This window comes from Durio zibethinus, chromosome 5, assembly GCF_047325235.1.
Source record: "Durio zibethinus cultivar Kanyao isolate XHJ-2024 chromosome 5, ASM4732523v1, whole genome shotgun sequence".
Classification (NCBI taxonomy): Eukaryota; Viridiplantae; Streptophyta; class Magnoliopsida; order Malvales; family Malvaceae; genus Durio; species Durio zibethinus.
Window position 1 is genome coordinate 30,387,128 of NC_143166.1, and position 20,102 is coordinate 30,407,229.

The 20,102-nt window shown below is 34.5% G+C and overlaps 3 protein-coding genes and 1 pseudogene across 3 annotated transcripts; all 4 read right to left on the minus strand.

The window, feature by feature from the left end:
- Positions 1-365: 365 nt before the first annotated feature.
- On the minus strand, positions 366-2,986 carry LOC111283047 (putative clathrin assembly protein At1g03050). Its single transcript, XM_022871432.2, has 2 exons — positions 1,873-2,986; positions 366-1,742 (listed from the first exon to the last, which is right to left on the minus strand). Exons 1-2 carry the CDS (start codon positions 2,513-2,515, stop codon positions 640-642), a joined length of 1,746 nt encoding a protein of 581 aa, XP_022727167.2. The 5' UTR covers positions 2,516-2,986; the 3' UTR covers positions 366-639.
- Positions 2,987-6,734: 3,748 nt separating this feature from the next.
- LOC111281628 (uncharacterized) lies at positions 6,735-10,329 on the minus strand (annotated as a pseudogene).
- A 427-nt stretch (positions 10,330-10,756) lies between these two features.
- Positions 10,757-14,418, minus strand: LOC149518897 (uncharacterized). The gene is made up of 4 exons (XM_089761502.1): positions 13,932-14,418; positions 13,030-13,429; positions 11,716-11,775; positions 10,757-11,630 (listed from the first exon to the last, which is right to left on the minus strand). Exons 2-4 carry the CDS (start codon positions 13,414-13,416, stop codon positions 11,163-11,165), a joined length of 915 nt encoding a protein of 304 aa, XP_089617628.1. The 5' UTR covers positions 13,417-13,429; positions 13,932-14,418; the 3' UTR covers positions 10,757-11,162.
- A 1,161-nt stretch (positions 14,419-15,579) lies between these two features.
- On the minus strand, positions 15,580-20,042 carry LOC111281948 (uncharacterized). Its single transcript, XM_022869781.2, has 2 exons — positions 19,801-20,042; positions 15,580-18,182 (listed from the first exon to the last, which is right to left on the minus strand). Exon 2 carries the CDS (start codon positions 17,825-17,827, stop codon positions 15,893-15,895), a length of 1,935 nt encoding a protein of 644 aa, XP_022725516.2. The 5' UTR covers positions 17,828-18,182; positions 19,801-20,042; the 3' UTR covers positions 15,580-15,892.
- Positions 20,043-20,102: the final 60 nt, after the last annotated feature.

The window sequence follows — 20,102 nt, forward strand, 5'->3', positions numbered from 1 at the left end:
AATTGATGGAGAATCTTAAGAATTATTTTCAATATTTAACTTAAAATTTAAAACCATTATAATCAAGACCTTATGATAATTTAAAATAAAATGGTACCATCCTTTGTATGGGCATGTGGAGGTGCTATAACCTTCCTCATATGTAATCAAACTTTCAAATCTCATTCTAGTTAATAGACCCAAACTTATTCTTTTAAGGACCTTTAGTCAAGCTTAGGAGTTCTTTAAAATAATAAATTCCTCAAGTAGTCAATCACACCTAATTAAAAAAATTTATGGTAACTCCATAGATTAAATCTAACTATAGACTTTTGGATCTATATATTATGACAAATGTTATATTAGTGCTACTATTCATATTGGATAAATAAAATACTCATTTTTTAAATACTCATATATTCCAGAAAAAAACAAAAAAAAACAAAAACAAAAGTTTCATCAGATTTAGGTATGTTAACAGTCACATTTCCACATTAGTTATACAATTTTGTCCTACCAAAAGTTTGAAACATCAATTTTAATGTCTTGATGAATCGAGTTGATTATCCGAACCTCACGAAAAATTATTAATAACAAAAAAAGGTAAAGACTAAACGATTGAAGCCCTATTGAATTTGACAAGACTGAAAGGCGAATGCTTCAATAGCCATGCGTGTACCACCCTTGGTTGTAAGGATATGTTTGTAGTTTCGACATCCCAACATGTCCTTGAATTCCATCCCTTTTATATTGCTCCCACATTGCCTTCTCCTCCACCAAATACTTCTGCTTCTGCACCATGTCTGACATTTGCACGTATGACGGTGGCGGCACCGCAAGCGACGCCGCGAATGGATCACCACCTTTTGATCCCATGTTCTTACCTTCGGATGATGGGGGTGCCGGTAGTGCTAGCGTTGCTGGTCCTCCGGCTGATCCAAATGCAACGCTACTGGCACTTCCAGTTGCTGCATAACCTGATGAAGCCATGGCTATCATTGTTTGGCCCTGTTGGTACATGCCATCGAGCAATAACAAGTCGAACCCACCCCCAAGTGTTGCCCTCTGATTGGTGAGGTTGCTTGCTGATTGAACCAGGGCTGATTCCCAAGCAGCTGCATCCTTGAAAGATTCCCATCCTCGACCTGGTGGAGGACCGGCTGGTGCACCACCATCAAACAAAGCCAATGCCAATTTGTCTGTATAGTCTTGGCTTGACATTGCATCGTCTCCTAGGTTCAATAAATCACCCTCTTGTTGCACAATTATAGCTTTCGAATTATCTTCTTCCTCTTCTTTCTCGGTATCTTCCTCAACGGGGGCTTCAGAGAAATCTTCTGGGGCTGGCAACGCCTTAATGGCATTCATGTCTTCTTCACTTGGTTCTGGTTCTTTAACTTCCTGCTCCGATTCATCCTTGGGTTCACCCTGGTTTAACTCCCCTTCTGCCAACGCTGTCTTGTCACGGATAAGTTCGTCGATGAGGTCGAGTTTCTTCTGTGTGATTTTCTCAATTTCCGGATACTCCGAAGAGCGTGCAATGCCAACACTCTTGCTCCAGGAGTAGAAATTCTCAAGCTCATCAAACTGCTTTGCTTCACAGCAGAATATTTCATAGATTTTTACGGATTTAGAAACATCAAGCTCCATGAAACGATCGATTAAAATCCCCAATATTTCTGTAATGTCGTAATATATCTGGAAACTTTCTTTCACTATTGGGTGAAGAGCCACAATCACGATCCTGTTGCACTTTGCTGAACCTGTTTCAATACAACAAAACAAATTACTATTAATGCCATTTGAAACGAAAATCAAATAATTCATATCCCAATGCAACTAATGTCCGCGAATTATATAACTAGGAACCTCTATAATTCCTGATATACAAACCTGTTGGTCGACGGGCTAAGAAGCGCTCAAGGAGCTGTTGCAAAGACTGCAACCTTGAAAATACATGCTCAGTCTTCATCTCACAAACTGGTGTGGATCTGACAACAATTGCCTTGTCGTTCTCTTCGTCTTTTAATTCATCATATCCATATATGCTCCGTTTCCCACTCTTTACTTCCATCTTGTATTCTAGTCTTTCATCAAGATACAGTGCATAAGTACGCACAAATGCAGAGTAATCCCAGGAATTGGATTGTGAAGTATCAAGGAAATCTGACATGTTGAGAATGCGAGTCTCCCGCCTTGTTGAAAAGAAAATCTCTTGCTCGTATGCTGGATCTCCTTCGGATAGAAGTCGCTGGATCAACATAAGAGTTTTCAGAGCCACTGTCCAGTTTTTGGTCTTGTTGAGGCGTCTCGAGAGAGTGTTAACGCATGCACTGATGTAGACATGTGAATAGGAGGTTAAACTTAGTATTTCTCGAATGTGTCTCTCCTCGGCTGGGTATTCTTCGTGACTTGTTGCCTTAACAATGGCGACATCGAGGTCGGAAAGTGAGGTGCTGCCACCAACTTTGGCCAGGCTTATGCTGGTCTGGTCCTTGACATGCCCAAGGGCTCTTCTGATCTTGCTTGGAGCCATGGATTTAAAATACTAATCAAGTAGTCAAATTTGCGGAATGGTAGCTTTTCGCTTTATCAGGCTAAGGTTAAGTAGGCGCTCATTTTTTGAGCAAGCTTTCACAATGACGAATAAGTAAACCAGGTAAAACTCATCAAAATTTGTATTGAACAAAAAGTGGGAGGGTAAATATTAAAATTAATGCTCAGAACCATGGAGGACATAAGCAACGCAATCCCACCTGTTTTTAGGAAGAGCACCTCCTCTCTGAGCCTAATTTCAAGGTACGTAGGTATCAGATTTAGTCAGGGAAATCCCAAAAGAGAGTAAGAACTCCCAACAACAATAATTAGAGATGATTTGTTGACGGAAAGAGAGAAGAAAGAAGAGAAATGAGGAAAGTTTTCTCCTCTCCTCGTGTAAAACCTTCCTCTTCCCTCTTTCACTATCTTTACCTTGTTTTTGTCGTCTATAAATCAAACGTTATCCATCGTCCTTGAGTCGAACAAGCATTGCCCTTTATTCCCAATATTATTTTAGCATGAACAAGAAAACTTTCTATGGGAGATATTAAGCCATATGGCAAATGCTAATTGGGTGCTGCCAATACAAAATTTAGCTAACAGTTGTGTCAAAGGAAATTCTCGGCAGGTCTGGTTTGTTCAACCCTTTGACCTTTTCAGATTTGCACGGACCGCTAAAAGAAATGCTTCAGGTCGATAGTCATCAGAGTGTAGCAGTTGACAGGAAAGGAATTGACAACTCGATGGCGGTTGTATGTTACAACGGGTATTAATTGCAAGAGATAACTGCTTTGAATAAACATATAGTACCTTTAAACAATGCTTCTTCATCATGTATTATATGAAAAATAAAGGACCCATATCTGCAATAATTTTAGCCTAAGCAAATAAAATTGATGGTAGTAATGTTGGATCCAAACTTATATTTGTCTCTACATAAAATTGTTCTCGATAAAAATAATAACAATAAATATCTTAAAAAGATTTAAAAAAAACTCACAATATAAATCAATTAATTCATATAATCATTTAAAATGCATCATCCAATGTCCACACAAAAAATGAAAAACATTAACAAGAAATGTTCATAAAAAATTTGGATTTCTGTAAAACAAACTTTTGCAACGAAAAAACGTCGCTCGATTTCTGAGAAAAAAAAAAAAAAAAAGAACACCGTAAACGCACCCCGATAAAGATGTAGAAATGATGTGGTAGCTTTGACAAGAGGTAGAAATGGTAGCTTTGAAATCCAAATGATACTGTGGTGCGGTGTAATTCTTACCGATTACTCGTTGGTGTTCGGTTATGGTCTACAACCACCGTCGCCTTCTTTATTTTTATTTTTTTCATTTTTCTTCTGCTCTCACCACGTTCAGGAGTTGAATAAGCCTTTTTGCCATGTTGACTCTTATTGCAACAAGTTAACAACTTTCTTTTTTTTTCATTTTGATTTTTAATTAGAATTTATAAAATAATTTTATTAATTTAATATAAATAAATTTTATAATATAATAAACTAATAAATAAATAAATAAAATTTGATTATTATTATTATTATATAATAAATTAATTAATAAATTTTATTATTTAATAAACTAAGAAATAAATAAATTTATTTTTTATTAATTTTTATTTTAATATCTTTAATAATAATTTTTTATTCTCATTACAATTTATCTCATCTCATCTTTTTTTCTGCATCTAAACATACATTCAAGTACTAATTTTAAACTTATTGTTAAAATAAACAATCTCACTTCTATGTTGTATTTAATCTCATTACCCGTATAGACGTAAGCCAGAATCTAAAGGTTTTTAAGCCCGAGCCAACGCCCTGTCTTTTAATAAAGCTTCCACAGCTTTTCTACCCAAAACGCGGGGTACATCAAAAGTAACAGAAGTTATATAATCACCACACACAAACCCGGTCCAATATTAGGGTTTTTCATCAAATCTGTTGATGAGGATTGGTTGGTTTGGGCAAAACCAATTCGATATGTTCTCAAGTGCCTTCATGACCCAACCTTCGAAGCTCTAAACCAACCTGAAAGCTCCCTAATAACCTCAGCCGTTAGATCATCATCCAAGTTATTCTCGTAAAATCCAATCAATGATATGGATATCAAAGCTTTAAGGGCCATAAGATGGAGACACATTTGTAGAAAATTCCTTCCTTCGTCTGAACCATTGAGAAACAGGACAAGGTCTCGAACAGGAATTTGATCTTGATCCATTGAAAAATTACAAACAAACCGTACTTTAAGTTGATTTTTGTTAGATATTAACTCAAATTCTAATTGAAAATCAATTTGAATTTTAGTGAAATTTTATTAGTTAAAGAATTATTTAATAATTAATAATAAATATTTTTAATGGACAAGAGTTCTTATTAAATAAGAATTCTTGATGATCAAGTAATGAAATTTTATAAATATAGAGTAAGTATTAACTTTTAAAATTACCAAAGAAAGTTATAAGATCTCTATATGAAAAATAGGTTTGTAAGGATGTAAAAAAAAAATTGTTTAGAAAAACACCGATTGCATGGGATAAAAGATACTCAATAGGTTATACACTAGAGAGCATTGAAACTAAGATTTTTGCTAAAGCTTGAGATTAGTGTTTGTTTATAATGTTTTGTACTTTTTGTAATCTCTATATTTATAGTAAATTTTTTCTCTCATCTATAAATGTAGGTAATTAGGCTGAACCATATTAAATATTACCTATTGTGTGTAATTTATTTCATGTTGATCTCATTGTGGAATTTGTCTGCGTAAAAAAATCCCAACAGGTGGAATCAGAGCCAATGTTATAAGTTCGAGTCTTAGTAGTATTGCTGGAGGGAGATTATTGTTAGACCGAAGGTTGATCATGTCCATCAACTCTATGTGCTCAAACATCAGTATTAGAGTAAAATATTTAACTTGGATGCAATGAGTGTATAGGATCAAAACACTTAAGAAAGAAGGCAATGTACTGAGTCAACCTATGATAGAGTTCAAGGTTAAAGCTATGATTGATTTCAAGCTTGAGAGGTACTAAGACAACTTAAGGAGTAAGGTTGTGTGCTGTGATTGAGTATAAGCTTGAGGGGCATTAGACAACCTAAACTGATAGAAAGGCAAGGTTGAATGTTTAGGCTAAAATGCATTGAGACCATTCAAGATGTGAGGTTACTTGGTCCAAAGGAAATGTTGATAGCACTTACTCGCATGAGAGAGCCAAAGTGAGACTTGATCAAAACTCAAAAATGAATGTGGAAGATTGTTGGGATAAGGTTCACATGTGAGTAAAAGATCATACATCACTAAGAAATCTGAATAAGATTTTCTCTATATATATGGAGGACCTAAGAACCCAATAGTTTAAGCTTTTGGACTCAAATGGTGTCTAACATATATATATGGACTTTCTAGTGTGCTCTTATGGCTCCAAGTGTGACTTATCTCCTCAACAAGTGATATTAAAGCCACATTGCCAACATCTCTTTATGAACCGGGTATAAAAGCTCCACCTTATGGCTCGATGTGTAAAAGCTAGAGATTGTTAAAGTTATCCCACATCGATTGTGAAAGAGATTTATTGTTGCAGATTGTGTTCATTAGATCGAAGACATGCAAGAGAAGATCCTACAACAAGGCATTAGTTGCAAGTGGAGTTAGCATTGATTCGACCATGTGTAGTTGGGATTTTTTTAAGGTTAATATTATGGTAGAATGTGTCAAGGTGGAGATTTATTAGATATTGACTCAAATTCTAATTGGAAATTGTTTAAATTCTAGTGAAATTTTATTAGTTAAAGAATTACTTGGTAATTAAGAATAAATATTCCTAATGGGTAGAAGTTTTTAGCAAATAAGAATTCTTAGCAATCAAGTAATTGAGCTTTTATAAATATGGAGTGAGTATTAATTTTTAAAATTATGAAAGAGAGTTATAAGATCTCTATATGGGAGATAGGTATATGAAAAATTGTTTGTTTGGGAAAACACCAGTTGTATAGGATAAATGATATTCCATAGGTTATATACTAGGGAGCATGAAAACTAGGATTGTTTCAGGGGCTCGAGATTAGTGTTTGTTTATGATGTTTTGTACTATTTGTAATTTTTACGTTTATAGTAGATTTTTTTTCTCATTCGTAGATATAGGCAATTGGGCCAAATCATGTTAAACATTACCTATTGCATGTTATTTATTTCGTGTTGATCTCATTATAAATTTGTTTTTACTTTAAAAAATCCCAACAATTTTCTATGAGCTAGTTGTTTCCCTCCCTCCAAAATCTTAGAATGTGCTAGTTCTTCAACCACCATTATCACTCCACGCTCACTCTTAAGAATTTCGCCACTCAAATTTCAGAGACAGTGAATTTGATCCTTAAAATCAACGAAAACTATTTTGGTGATTAATAGGACTGAATTAGATGGCAATTTTGCCACCAATTGGTTTGGAATCCCAACAATTCCTTTAGAGGGAAGAGTGTTATCACTGAGTGCAAGACATTTGAATACAAAATCGAAGTCTTGAAGTAGTTTCATGCTCTCTATTGAAAAAATCCAACCAAAGAAAGGTCTGAAAAACATTTTAATCAAAACCCAACCCCTTGTCAAAGCAATAAGTAGCTTATCAAGAATAGACCCAATAGGATTTATAAAGGACAAAAGAGAGTCCAAGAAATGGCACAAAAGATCAGCAATCGTGTGAAATTGACAATCTAGTAAATTTTGGCACCAGAGTAAAACTTTTAGAGAATTAACTCATGGTTTAGCAACTTTGAGTAGGGATGGGAATCCAACTCGACCTCGACGGGTTCCGACCCGATCCTATAAGGTATGTTTTTTTTTTTAATTTCGGGTTTCGAGTCGAGTCGGGTTCGGGTTTTAGGCATACCTGACTCGACCCTACCTGATATTATATAAAAAAATATTTTTTAATTAATTATTTAATTATTTAATTATATATATTTATATAATGATATTTTTAAATATTTATATTTAAAAAATAATATTCTATATTTTAAAAAATAATATTTTATTAATTTTAGGTCAGATCGGGTACGATTTATACAGTATCAGGTGGGTCGGGTTTAGGTATGCAAAAAATAAAAAAATTTTCGGGTAAGGTCGGGTTCGAGTTTATTAATGCATAAAGTCGGGTCGGGTTCGGGGCGAGCAAAACCCGCCCCGAACCCGACCCGATGCCAACCTTAGCTCTGAGCTTCAAGGTAAGTAGTAGTGAAGATTTGGAAGCCACAATCCAAGACAAAGCCATCGGCAACATCGTTTCGAACACTGCCACCAAAACTACCAAAAACCTGTAAGAAGAGGAAGGGATGTTTTCGGAGTTGAGACAGATAGCGACAACAAGGCCAACAAGGTCAGTGCCAATGACAATGACTAAATCTATCTTATAGATAGGTGGCAGTTTAAGGGAGGCGAGTTAGGTGAAGATGTGAGGAATACTTAACTTGAAGAAACGATGGGTTCTATTGGGGTGAGAATGAGGAATAAGGATGGAGAAAGACTAAAAGGCATCTATTTTGTTTACACGATGTGGTTTTGCATTTGTACACACATTTTTTAGATTTCTAGGTGATTTTATTCGAACGTGATGTTAGGATCATAATAGCTTCGAAACTAGTTATTAAGTAATTCCATTACAATTAAGATAGCGAAAACATAATCAAATGATCAATTAACTACATAAGATATAGTAATTTAACACAATTCAATCTAATTGATTTACGTTCACGAATTAGAAAAAAAAATTCACTAATTGTAAAGAATTACATCAAAACAAATCAATCTTACTCAAAATTAATACCCATAAACACTCTCATTCTCCTCTAATCCTATAGATTATTCTCAATCCAAACAAACACATATACATGTACACCCATGCATTATATTTATATGCACCTTGTCATTCTCCTCTGATCTACTCAAACATACACACTTATAATGACCATCTCAATCTTCTCTAGTCTTATGGAATGTCCACCCAATAAAACTCTATAATGCTATAGTATCTTTTTCTCATATTTAACTATATAGAAACTTCACCTATATATAAGCATACAAATTTGCCTATCAAAAATCTTTTTTATTTTATAATTCTTCTATTGCAAGTGTTCTTATCCATCAAGTAATATCTAATCAACCTCAAACAAATTTCTTATGAGATTCAAGTCATTATTCCAACAATCTCCACCTTGAATCAAATTTCATTAAATCATCGATCTTCATGCTAGCCATGCTTAACTGTACTTATAATGGAAGTATCATAATCATCTTCTCTTATGTCTTCACATTTCATGCTAAGTGATCTTTCAAAACATGAACTCGAATTCATCTATTAAATTAAGCTCTTCTGGGCTTATCTCTTCCCATGTCTTGAATCTACTCTGATACCAGTTGTTAAGATTATGATAGCTCCAATATCACCTGTTAGGCTAAAAAAATGCAACCCAATCAAGCCAATATAGCATAATCAAACAAATCAATCTCACTCACTATTAATACCCATAGACACTTTCATTCCCCTTTATTCTTATGGAATATTTTTAATCTAAACAAACACATACTCATATGCACTTATGCACCATACCTATGTAAACTTTCTCATTTTCCTAAAGCTCACTTAAACATACACACCCATTATAACCATCTCAATTTTTTCTAGTCCTATGAAATGTTTACCCAATAAAATCTTACAGCTCTCTTGCATATTTTTCTCATACCTAATTTTATAAAGATTTCATCTATTTATAAACATACAAACTTATCTATTAAAAATCTCTTTCCTCTTAGAATTACTTTTTTTCAAATCTTTTTATCCATTGAGTAATATTAAATCTCTTATAAGATTTAAATTACTATTCCTAACACGTACCTTATCCATTTGTGTTTTAATAATGAATGAATGTATCTTTGAATAGAAACATAAATATTTTTTTATCAATCATGAATAAGCAAACCAGGAAAAAGATTATGAAGAAATTTACATAAAAAACTGACACATACGTCAAATCTTTTGGATAAATTATAATTTTATTATCCAAGAAGCAGCAAATCACTACTACCGCAAAACAGTTTGTATAATTTGATATCACTTATTTATATTACAATTAAACATCTCTCTGCTTAGGTCTCATCTCTCACACATTTTTTTATTAACATGATTCAAATCAACGTGCTTTAATCCTGCCACTCTTAGCTTAACTACCTCCTTAATTTATCTCCAGATCTGCTCACTATTGCTTTCCTACTACTTGAATTACCTTTTCTTCCGTTTGTTCCAAATCAAATACATGTAAGCTTCCCAAGCCAGTCTCAATATAACAGAGAGTAGAGCCCTCCCTTGGAGTCTGGCAATTGCCCACTGATATTCATTCCACCAATCCTCGACTTTCTTTCACTGCTGACAGTGCTACCAGACCTGCCTGCACACTATCTAAGAATAGCTACACGTAAAGAAAATGTGATTCCTACATTCATCATCCTGTTTGCACAATACACAACACCCATCAGTTGTAATCCCCCATGCATTCAACCTGTCTTTAGTAGGAAGCCTATTAACAATGGCCATCCATATGATAACTGTATGCTTAGGTATATGTGGCTTACACCAGACAAGCCTATGCCAGACAACTTTCTCCTGTTTAGGACTTAATTCCTCCCATACAGCTCCAGCAGGATAGCTTAAGCAACTCTTCGCTGACATTAAAATCCTGGAAGTAATGTTCCCCATTTGTAGCACTTTCCTCATACTCCAACTACTGCTTTGAGGGATTGGCACATCCCACATGCGTCAAATTTTTTTTTAAAATTAAAAATTTTCAATGTCAGTATGTAAAACGGTTTTAACTGAAAAATTATTTTATCAATCGCTAATGAAATTTTTAGATATCATAGACGAAATTAGCAGGTAACATATATTGGAAGATAACATAACATAGACGAAATTAGCAGGTAACATATATTGGAAGATAACATAACATAGACGAAAGGAAGGACATAAAATTGATGAATTTGTTGTGAAAAAATTATTATGGGTAACACCTAGTTCATAACTGAAGAAAATTTCCAAATCAACTTTGTTATAATATAATTAGGGCTACTATCTTAATCGGCAGAACTAAAAAGATAAGTATTTATCAAAAAAATAATTAAGTAAAATGTCTAATAAGTAATGAGCCCTGAGGTGAGCACAGAACTGAAAGTACCAACCGTAATAACCAAATAGTACAGAGAAACATAAACAGGTGCGAAAAAAAACAGGCACCTGAACAAACACTAGAACCTGGATGAAGGGAGAGGGAGTGTAACACGCTGAATTCCATTAAGCTGAACACCAAAAATTAGAACAACAAATTTAAATCTACAACCTGCAAACCATCTGAATCATTGTGTATATGGTTTGTAAATTCTACTGTAACAGTTATATATGCAGAGCCTTATACATGTACATTGAAAATTGTTTATGCTTACTTCTCAACGTTGACCAGTAAGATGAATGAGGGTGGGAAGAGTTGAAGCTGATCGAGATTTCTATAGTTTGGTACAAACAGCAAGAAAATATTGAATATACCTTGATCCAAAGTTTAGATCAAAGGATTTTTTTAAGCATATATGAGATCATTACTCTGGGCAAAAGGCAGAAAACACTGGCAACCTCCTTCTTGTAGTAGGACCATAGAGAACGCTGTCAATGTATTCATCTGTATCCCCTATTGATGGGGTTTTGCCAGGAAATGATGGCAGGGTAACTTCAATGCCATCATCTTGAGGTGACCAGTAGGTTCCGTTGGTGAAAATGGCGGCACTTACATCTGGTCTGATCGTGGAGGTGAAGTTCTTGTTGATCTTAGATTTCATTGTGATGTTGGTGGTCGAGCGGGAGTTTTCAGGTTGGACAGTGGAGATGGAGTTGATGGTTGTCTCTTCGGGTTTGATGGGGGCGCTGGATCTTTGGCTTGTGTAATCAGGTCTGATAGATGAGTCCTTTGGGGCTATGATTGCTGCAGTTTCCCTGAATGGACGCAAAGGGCGGGATTTTAAGCCATATGTGCATGACACAGGGCTCGCATATGACTGGTACATCTGTGCCTAAACAACTCAGAGAGAAACCCATAATGACCTAGTAGCTAAGTGCATCAATGATTTGGTATATGAATCTTTCAGAGATGCTAACCTCGGATATGCCCCTAAATGGGAAACAAGTGGGGTGTACCTCTTCCTTTCCATGTGCAAACTGCAAAGATTTTAAGGCTTCCTTCATCAATTAGTGAAAAATGAACACCTTTTAGAAGGTTCAATCAAAAAGAAAAAAGTTGTTGCAGTGCATAAAGTTGGATCAGCTTAGAAAAAGGTAGTTTTGATAAATAAAAAATAAATAAAAAGCTCGGATTATAACATCTTAACTGGTAGAGGTCAGTAAGCAATGCGAATTATGTAGCTAACGAGCATCAAATTTCAGCAAGAACATGGAAGCTGAAATTTCAAGATTTGAAAGTCGACTACTTAGCCGCAGCTAGTACTAGAAAATGTGTCTCATATTCAATTGGCATCTAATGACTTTTAAGACGTGTTTAATATATAAGATTATGATAAAATAAAATAATATAATATTATAAATTAAATTAAATTAAATAATATTATTTTATACTATAATTGGTGTATATAATAATTAAAATATGATAACTTATATTTTAATCAAAATTATCTTTTTTTTAAATTTATACAATTTAATTTTTAAAAGTATAGTAAAATATATAAATTAAATCTTATTAATTAAAAATAATTATTTTTACTTAAAAAAAATTAAATTATCTTATATCAATAAAATTATTAATCCTCTTTATAATTTTATTATTTTTTAAATATAAATTAAATATAATATAAAATAATTATCATATTATCTTCTCATCGTCATATTCGTTAAGCATGAGTTTTAAGTTTAATCTATCCTAGTTCCATCCTACAGGCTACATGCACATTCATTTTCTGAAATATTGAATCGTTTTCCAAAGAGTCAAATCTTGACTTGATAACTTTCTCAATCTATTTCTTCACAAAAGATCAATGGAGAAAGAGACCATTAACCATAGTCAACAAATGCAAATAGACCAGTTTATCACCATTCACAAATGTACTTCACTCTCTCCAAACAGATGGCATAGACAGATTCGTACAGCGCAAATATACTAAATCATCAATTACATAGACAATGACACCAAATTAAAAGAGCTAAACTAATTCCAAGCAAGTGCATGTTTCCCCACTCGTCTTTTTCCTAAAAATTGGGCTCAAGTGTGGGTCATTTTGCAAAAGGTTCAGAAAACTAAACAAAATAATAAATCCATTCAGAGTTTATATCCAAAAAATCACAAGGGTAAAGACCTTATGTTTCAAAACAAAAACAGTTATTAAACAATACCGTATTCCAAACAACATTTCCATAATGAAGACAACCAAGCATATTAGATAATGCAACAGAGAAATATACCTGACACTTGGATCCATATCGGCAATGGCCAAACGCCTCCCAAGTCTTGCAAATCTCTGATTTGTAGAAACCAGCACTTCCCGAAGAAGAACCTGATCCTAGAATGTTAGTATCAGAAGCAACAAGAACTCCGTCCATGACGAGCACATCCTCCTCCACCATATTCACTGGTGTCTTCTCCGACTGCGGCGAAACCGATGATCTGAAGCTGCTTTTCCCGGAGGAGCTGCCGTTGCCGCTATTGGACAGAGAATTGGAGAGCAGGTACTTTATGAGGTTCTCTGGTGATGAATAGTAGTTGGCACGGCTTCTTGCGGGAATCATCAGTTTCGAGATGCTGCTGTTTAGGACGTTGAGTTTGTTGCTTTGGTTGTAGAACGAGTCCATTGAGTTTAAATTTCTGCATTTTTAGTGATCATCAATTATAAAAAAAAAAAAAAAAAGTAGGAGGATTATTATGGAAATTTAGATGCTAGTTTGATAATTTCTCCTTTTTTGAACTTTTTAAAAAGCTCTAATTCCCGCCAAAAAAGTTTATGATCTGTTTTTGCGCAACAGATTGGAGCCTATCGGTTGAATTGAATCATACTCTTAGCTGAAAATTCGAATTTCACAAAAATTAAAAATCAAAATAATAAAAAAGGAGAAAAATTCGACGAGTATTTAGTTGTAAATAAATCTAAAAGCAAAGAGACAGAAAATCAAAGTGAATGTGATGATCAAGGTTCAAAACACAAAAACCAATGCAATTCAACCGATTCGATTCCCAATTACAACAGCAAAAGAAAAAAAATCCAAAAATAATAAGCGGAAGTCATTATAATTATAATCTAATAAAAACCATGAGAATCGAAAACGAAATTGCAGAAAAAAAATTCGAAAAAATTTGGAAGAAAAAATACCTCAAAAAGAGTAGTGAGAATTTGGAAGGTGAAAGGCGAAGGTTGAATCTTCTGTAGGAAAGAGACTGAAATAGGATTAATCTTGAATGCAAGCCTCCAGTTCTACTGAGTTTTTTCTGGCTCTCATTTTTTGAAATTTCAGAGAACAAAGCAGTGAGAGAGTGAGAACTCTGTTTATCTTTAATTTATATACTGTTCGGAGTTACGGGCGAGAAGAGAGACTAAGCAGCGCCATAAGCTTCTGTCAGCTCCTCATCCAATGCGCTTCTGACGTGGCTGGTGACTTTTTTTTTTTTGACCGGTTAACCGGTTGAATGGAAACAATGATTTTTTTTTAAATATTACTATTATTACATTTTTAAATTATCAATTTAAATATTTTTGTTATAAATATTAACAATATTTATATAATTTATTAAAAATATAATTTTATTGGAAGACTTCCATTAAATGAATTTATTTGATAAGTAAAATAAAGCTAAAGTTTACATTGATAATATTCTTTTAAATTATGTGAAAAGTAAAATTATGCAATCTTTCTATTACACTTATTGTAACTTTTTTGTGGTTCATTTATTCATCTCTAATAAATATAAGAAATAGAAAAAAAAAAGTTTTATATGTGAGAAAATGTGTATCACCTCGTTTTATAATTTTTTGTTATCTATTTATGTAATAGATTTAGTAAAATTATAAAAAAAAAAAAGTGTAATATATAGTAAGAAAAAGTTGTAATATTCATTTATTGGAAAATATTAAATTTTGTTTTTCATTTATCTAATAAATTTAGAAAGTAGAACAAAGTAATTTAATAAGAAAATATATATAAATGTGTAATAACAAATGGTCATTTATGAGGTTTTATAGAATGCAATTGTTTCTACTTATTACAACTTGAATCTCCTTTAAAATTATTAATTTTCAATTCATCAAAACAACAAAAGTGTTCAATAGACTTTATTAAATATCTCAAAATAATTTTTATATCATCAAAACCATTTTAATGTTTTTTTGCATGGTATTGTTTATACTTAAATTGGAGTAAATTATATAGTAATTTCTATTAAAATTTACTTGCAACCCTCTCATTCTTATATATGTTTTATATATTTATTTACATGAATACATGTTTTTTATATTATTTTTATTACTCAAAATTATTATTTTATTTCTTTTTTCGTGTTATATACAAAAACTTTAGTACGTACGAGTGAAGTATATGCAAGTCAATCTAATCCCACTACTTATTAAGCTGCTTCACCGGTTTAATGATTTTATTTCTTGCTGACAGGGCACTTTGTAATTGTGCCGTGTCATGAAGCTTACAGGAAGCGCACGGTTGTGAGCTTTCCGAAGAACTTCCCCACAAAAAGATGATTGATTGGATTGAATGAAGATTGCACGCACTTACTCTGAGGGTTCCAGGTAACATACTACGGTTTCGCTTTTTAGCTTGTAAGAAGTTTTGAGTTGTACGAATTTAGGAGATCGTTTTGAATGGAAGAAAAATGGAATTTAATTTTCACATCATGCCATCGAAAGAGCTACTACCATTTAATCTTCACAAAAGCTCAGCAGTTGGAAACACAAACCACTGACAGGAGAGGAAAATATAACCCTATCAACTACCAAAAAAAAAAAAGACTAATGACAGAAACACAGCCATGATCTATCATAAGATTTTCAAACTTGAAAGATTACAGCTGCAGCTATGCATCACCGCTGGTCCAATGCTGTGTATCTTGGGATAGTTTTCTAGGCTACTCTCGACAGCAAAACCAGATTATAGATACAAATATTCGCAGAAAAACAATACTGTGACAATGATACCACTGTTAAGGAACACAAACTATATATACCGAGTCTTTCGACAGCAACCAAATCTTATAAACATTTCCAAGGTCGAAAAATAACCTAAAACCCCAAAAGTAGATTTCTACATGTCAAAAGTAATTCTGACTTCAAATTCCATCAACGGGATTCTTCAGATTCCCACCTAGCAAGGACATGAGACTCCCACCATGTACCCTCCCCTCCGGAATCAAGAAGTCAAAGCTCTTGTTACCAACATTGCCACCAATGCCCACGCCATACCCATTTCTTCCTTCATCGTGTTTCTCAGCACTCAAGAAACTTGAGTAAGAGGATGACGACTTCATAGATAGAGGAACCAACACCTGATGCGGTATGAGTTGTTGCCTTTTCGTCATCCTGTCCAGGGAATCAATACAATCAGAAATAACACCAGTCCCTGAGGATGAGAGATTGTTGTCAAAGCTGCTTCCTGTGGTTGATGCTGCTGATACAAGCCCATGGAAAATACCATGTGCAATGAGCCCTCCCTTGCTTGCCTCCCGCTGTTGCACCATACTGCTGTGAGCAGCGCACAGACCAATCCTACCCCTTGCAAATTTGTCACATTTGCCCTCCCCCCAGGAGCATCTTTTTCCCCCACCATGGGCCTTGCAGAAGTCTGTGCTCCCTTGGGCACTCTTGCCACAATTCTCAAACTTGCATCGCTTTCCACCACCATGCCTGACACAACAATCAGTACGACCACGTGCACTCTTTGTACAGCCTGGCACTACACACCTCTTCCCACCACCATGGGCAACACAAAAATTGGTGCCTCCATGCACACTCTTGGGACAAATGCCACCACCATTGTAGAGACAACGCTTTCCCCCACCATGTCCTTTGCACAATGGTGTGCTCCCTTCAGCGCCTTTGGTACATCCTGCAAATATACAACGTTTTCCACCCCCATGAGCCTTGCAAAACATAGTACTTCCCTGAGCACCCTTTGTACAAGCCTGGAACTGGCAACGACGTCCACCACCATGAGAGATGCACAAACCAGCCTCTCCCTCAGCACTGCATGTGCAACCTTCCACCTTACACCTTTTCCCCCCACCATGTCTAATGCAAAGCCCTGATTTACCTCGTGCAGCCTTTGTGCACCCTCCAGGAAACCCACATCGTCTGCCTCCACCATGCGCTATGCAATAATCGGTCTTCCCTTCAGCACTTTTAGTGCAACCTAAGTGCTGGCACCTCCTCCCTCCACCATGAGCCTTACAGTAGGCAGTTCGGCTCTCAGCACCTTTGTTACATCCTGGTTTTTGGCATCTTTGACCGCCCCCATGACCAATACAAAGACCAGATGCCCCTCTTGCTCCTTTTGAGCAACCAGCAAACTTGCATTTCTTCAAATTTCTAGTTCGGTTATCTAAAGATGTCATAACGGTGGTTGGCTCAGAGAGATTGTCTACCGAGAAATCTATCTGAGAGGCCTCACATCTTTGACGAAATTGATGACAATGAGATTTAGCTCCCAACTGAAAAAGTTCTTGTGTCTGCACCAGAGCTTTGCCACTGTCCATTCTTGGAGCCAAGAGGAGTGATGGGATATAGCCACCAGATTTCTTGGCTGAAGTAGAACCCTCATCCACAACAGGTATTGAAAGTCTACCATCTTCTGCAGAAACCTGGTTTGAAAGAGGCATATTAACATCAGTTTCTGTTGACACAGAACATTCCACCAAACTCATACATTCCTTAGTCCCTCCAGAAAGGCCAAGTTTTAGGATTGAGTTATCCTCAGGTGACAAGCCCTGAGTGAATAAAGTCGCTGTTGATTTCTTCTTGTTGAGACCAACATTATAATAATTATCGCAGTACACACTTGGTGTCGGACCCAACCCCAGAACCAACATGCAGCCATCATCAGGTGCACTAGAAAGTTCAGCATGAAGATTGCTTTGAGTACTTCCAAATCTGGCTTTGTTGCTTTCTCCATAGCCAAGAAAGTTCAGGCATGGGGTGGTATCACCAAAATTTTCATTTTTTGAGAGTTCAGACATATGAGAAAACTGTACATTCTTGTTCAAATCCATATCCTTTCTAGATGCAGTGAACTATAACACTGAGGAAAAGGAGGCCCACCTAACAGAAAAATATTTAATACATGCTACTGACTGGCATATATCAGAAACAAATTAAGAAATAGAAGAAATTCCAATAGCGTTCCTCCTCCACTTACAAACCCAGATGTATCTGCTCGGTCCATCTTATAAAGAATCTACAACAACAGCACAGACTTCAATTATGTAAAAGCTTAGTTGCTGATATATCTGACAACGTTTCTAGGATAAAATCCTTTTATAAGAACATTCAAAGTGGATGCCAAGAGATATCTGGATTCTGGAGCGTCTTGTGCTCCTTATTGACAGATAGATCGGCTTCATAACCCTGACAAGAAAAAACAACCGAAGTAACACAATCACTAATTAATTAAAAGCCATTTAAGTATATTATAAGTAATACCCATATCCACAGTATTACTTAGATGTTCTAACATTAAAACTTAAACCTTAGGAAGATATACAAGGAAATGTTAGCTGCACATTCTAATTGCAAAATATTCGTGGAAATCAAATCAACACAGCAAAACACAGCCTCCAGTTGAATGCAAAAAGATAAACATACTCATAACCACCTTGTTTTTTCATCCTAAATAACTGTCTACTTTCATCAAATAGCCTTAACTGTGAAGTAGAAGCACTTCTAATTTTGTGAATGGTCAATGGTCACACTACTTTACTTATTAATTGAGCAGTAAAAAAAAAGAAATCTAAAGTTGCAGATAAGAAATTGAATTCTTCAAAGTTATTGAAGATAAAGTTATAAATTTTCTCTAAACTTAAATTTCACAAAATTAAATATACAACAGCTCTAGGATTGACTATTTTATAAAAGCTAAACTAGCAAAAAAAATTTTCCACTCATTAATCTAATATGGAAAGATGACAATTATTATTAACAGATAACCGTCTATCCTAGCCTTACAGTCTGTGGTTGAGACTGAAGATCAATTATGTTAGATTCATTATTAGATGTTAAAATTTGGTGACCAGCGACATGTTTATCAATCATCACCTGATCCCTTGGAATTAAAATTTAGACATCAACACCATCTCCTATAATCCAATACAGTTAATCTAAAATTCAAAATCTCTTATAAGCAAATATATCTAGACAAAAGAGACGTTCATATACACCAATAAATAAAGACTAAGGATGAAAGGAATAAAGTTAGGAAGAAAAAATCATTCAAAACCTTTTGTATCACAAGAACCATAGCCAAAATAAAGAAAACTTTTATCTTAAACAGTAAATCTAAAACTACAAATCCCACAAATAACTCAAGACTTGAGCTTCAAAAACTAAATAGAATCACTCAAATATAATACAGAAACAAGAAAAATCTCTGGCGTCCATGCAAAAAACAATAAAAGCAACAGCAGTTGCCAGTAGAACAAGCTACTATTTGAAAAATACGTTAACTTAAGCCCTTATAACTCAAAAATCAGATCAGAGAACTAATCAGTCAATAAAAAAAAAAAAAAAAACAGATTAGTTTCGGCTGCATAACAATCTTTCTATCCAGATTACAAATATATATATATATATATATAAAGACTAATGACCAAAACAATTAAAAACCATCAAATTTCCTTCTTGAAGTTATTGATATACCATCCAAATAATAAAATTATGAAAATACAACAGTTCAAAACTATGCATACATAGCCCAAAATCATAACCCTGTATACCATCCAAATAATAAAATTATGAAAATATAACAGTTCAAAACTATGCATACATAGCCCAAAATCATAACCATTAATCAATTCCTTGAAACCATGGAAACAACAAGGCATATGAAACACATAATCAAAGTTACCCTAAAAAAAAGCTACACAATCAAAATTGAGAGCAAAATCAATGAAGTAAGTAAGAAACTGTGTACCAATAACCAGTAAGAAGATTAAGCATGAAGGAAATGAAAAGAAATTTGCAGATATACCGTGAAGAAATCCTAATTTAGAGAAAATTTGGAAAACACTGAAGGATCTGAGAGGCGGCTGAACACATGTTAAGAAAGCGTGAAAAAAAAAGAAAGAGAGACGAGGAGGAGAAACCGAAAAAAATAAAATGTAAAAGAAAAACAGAAGATAAAAAAGCAGATACTTATACGGAAGTAGGCTCGAATAAATAACTAAAGGGCGAATTTTTTTTCTGAGGCGGGCGGCTCTAGTTTTCTTCATTAACAAAAGAACGACCTGTTCTTTTTTAATTATTATTTTTTGTCTTTTTATGAAAATTATT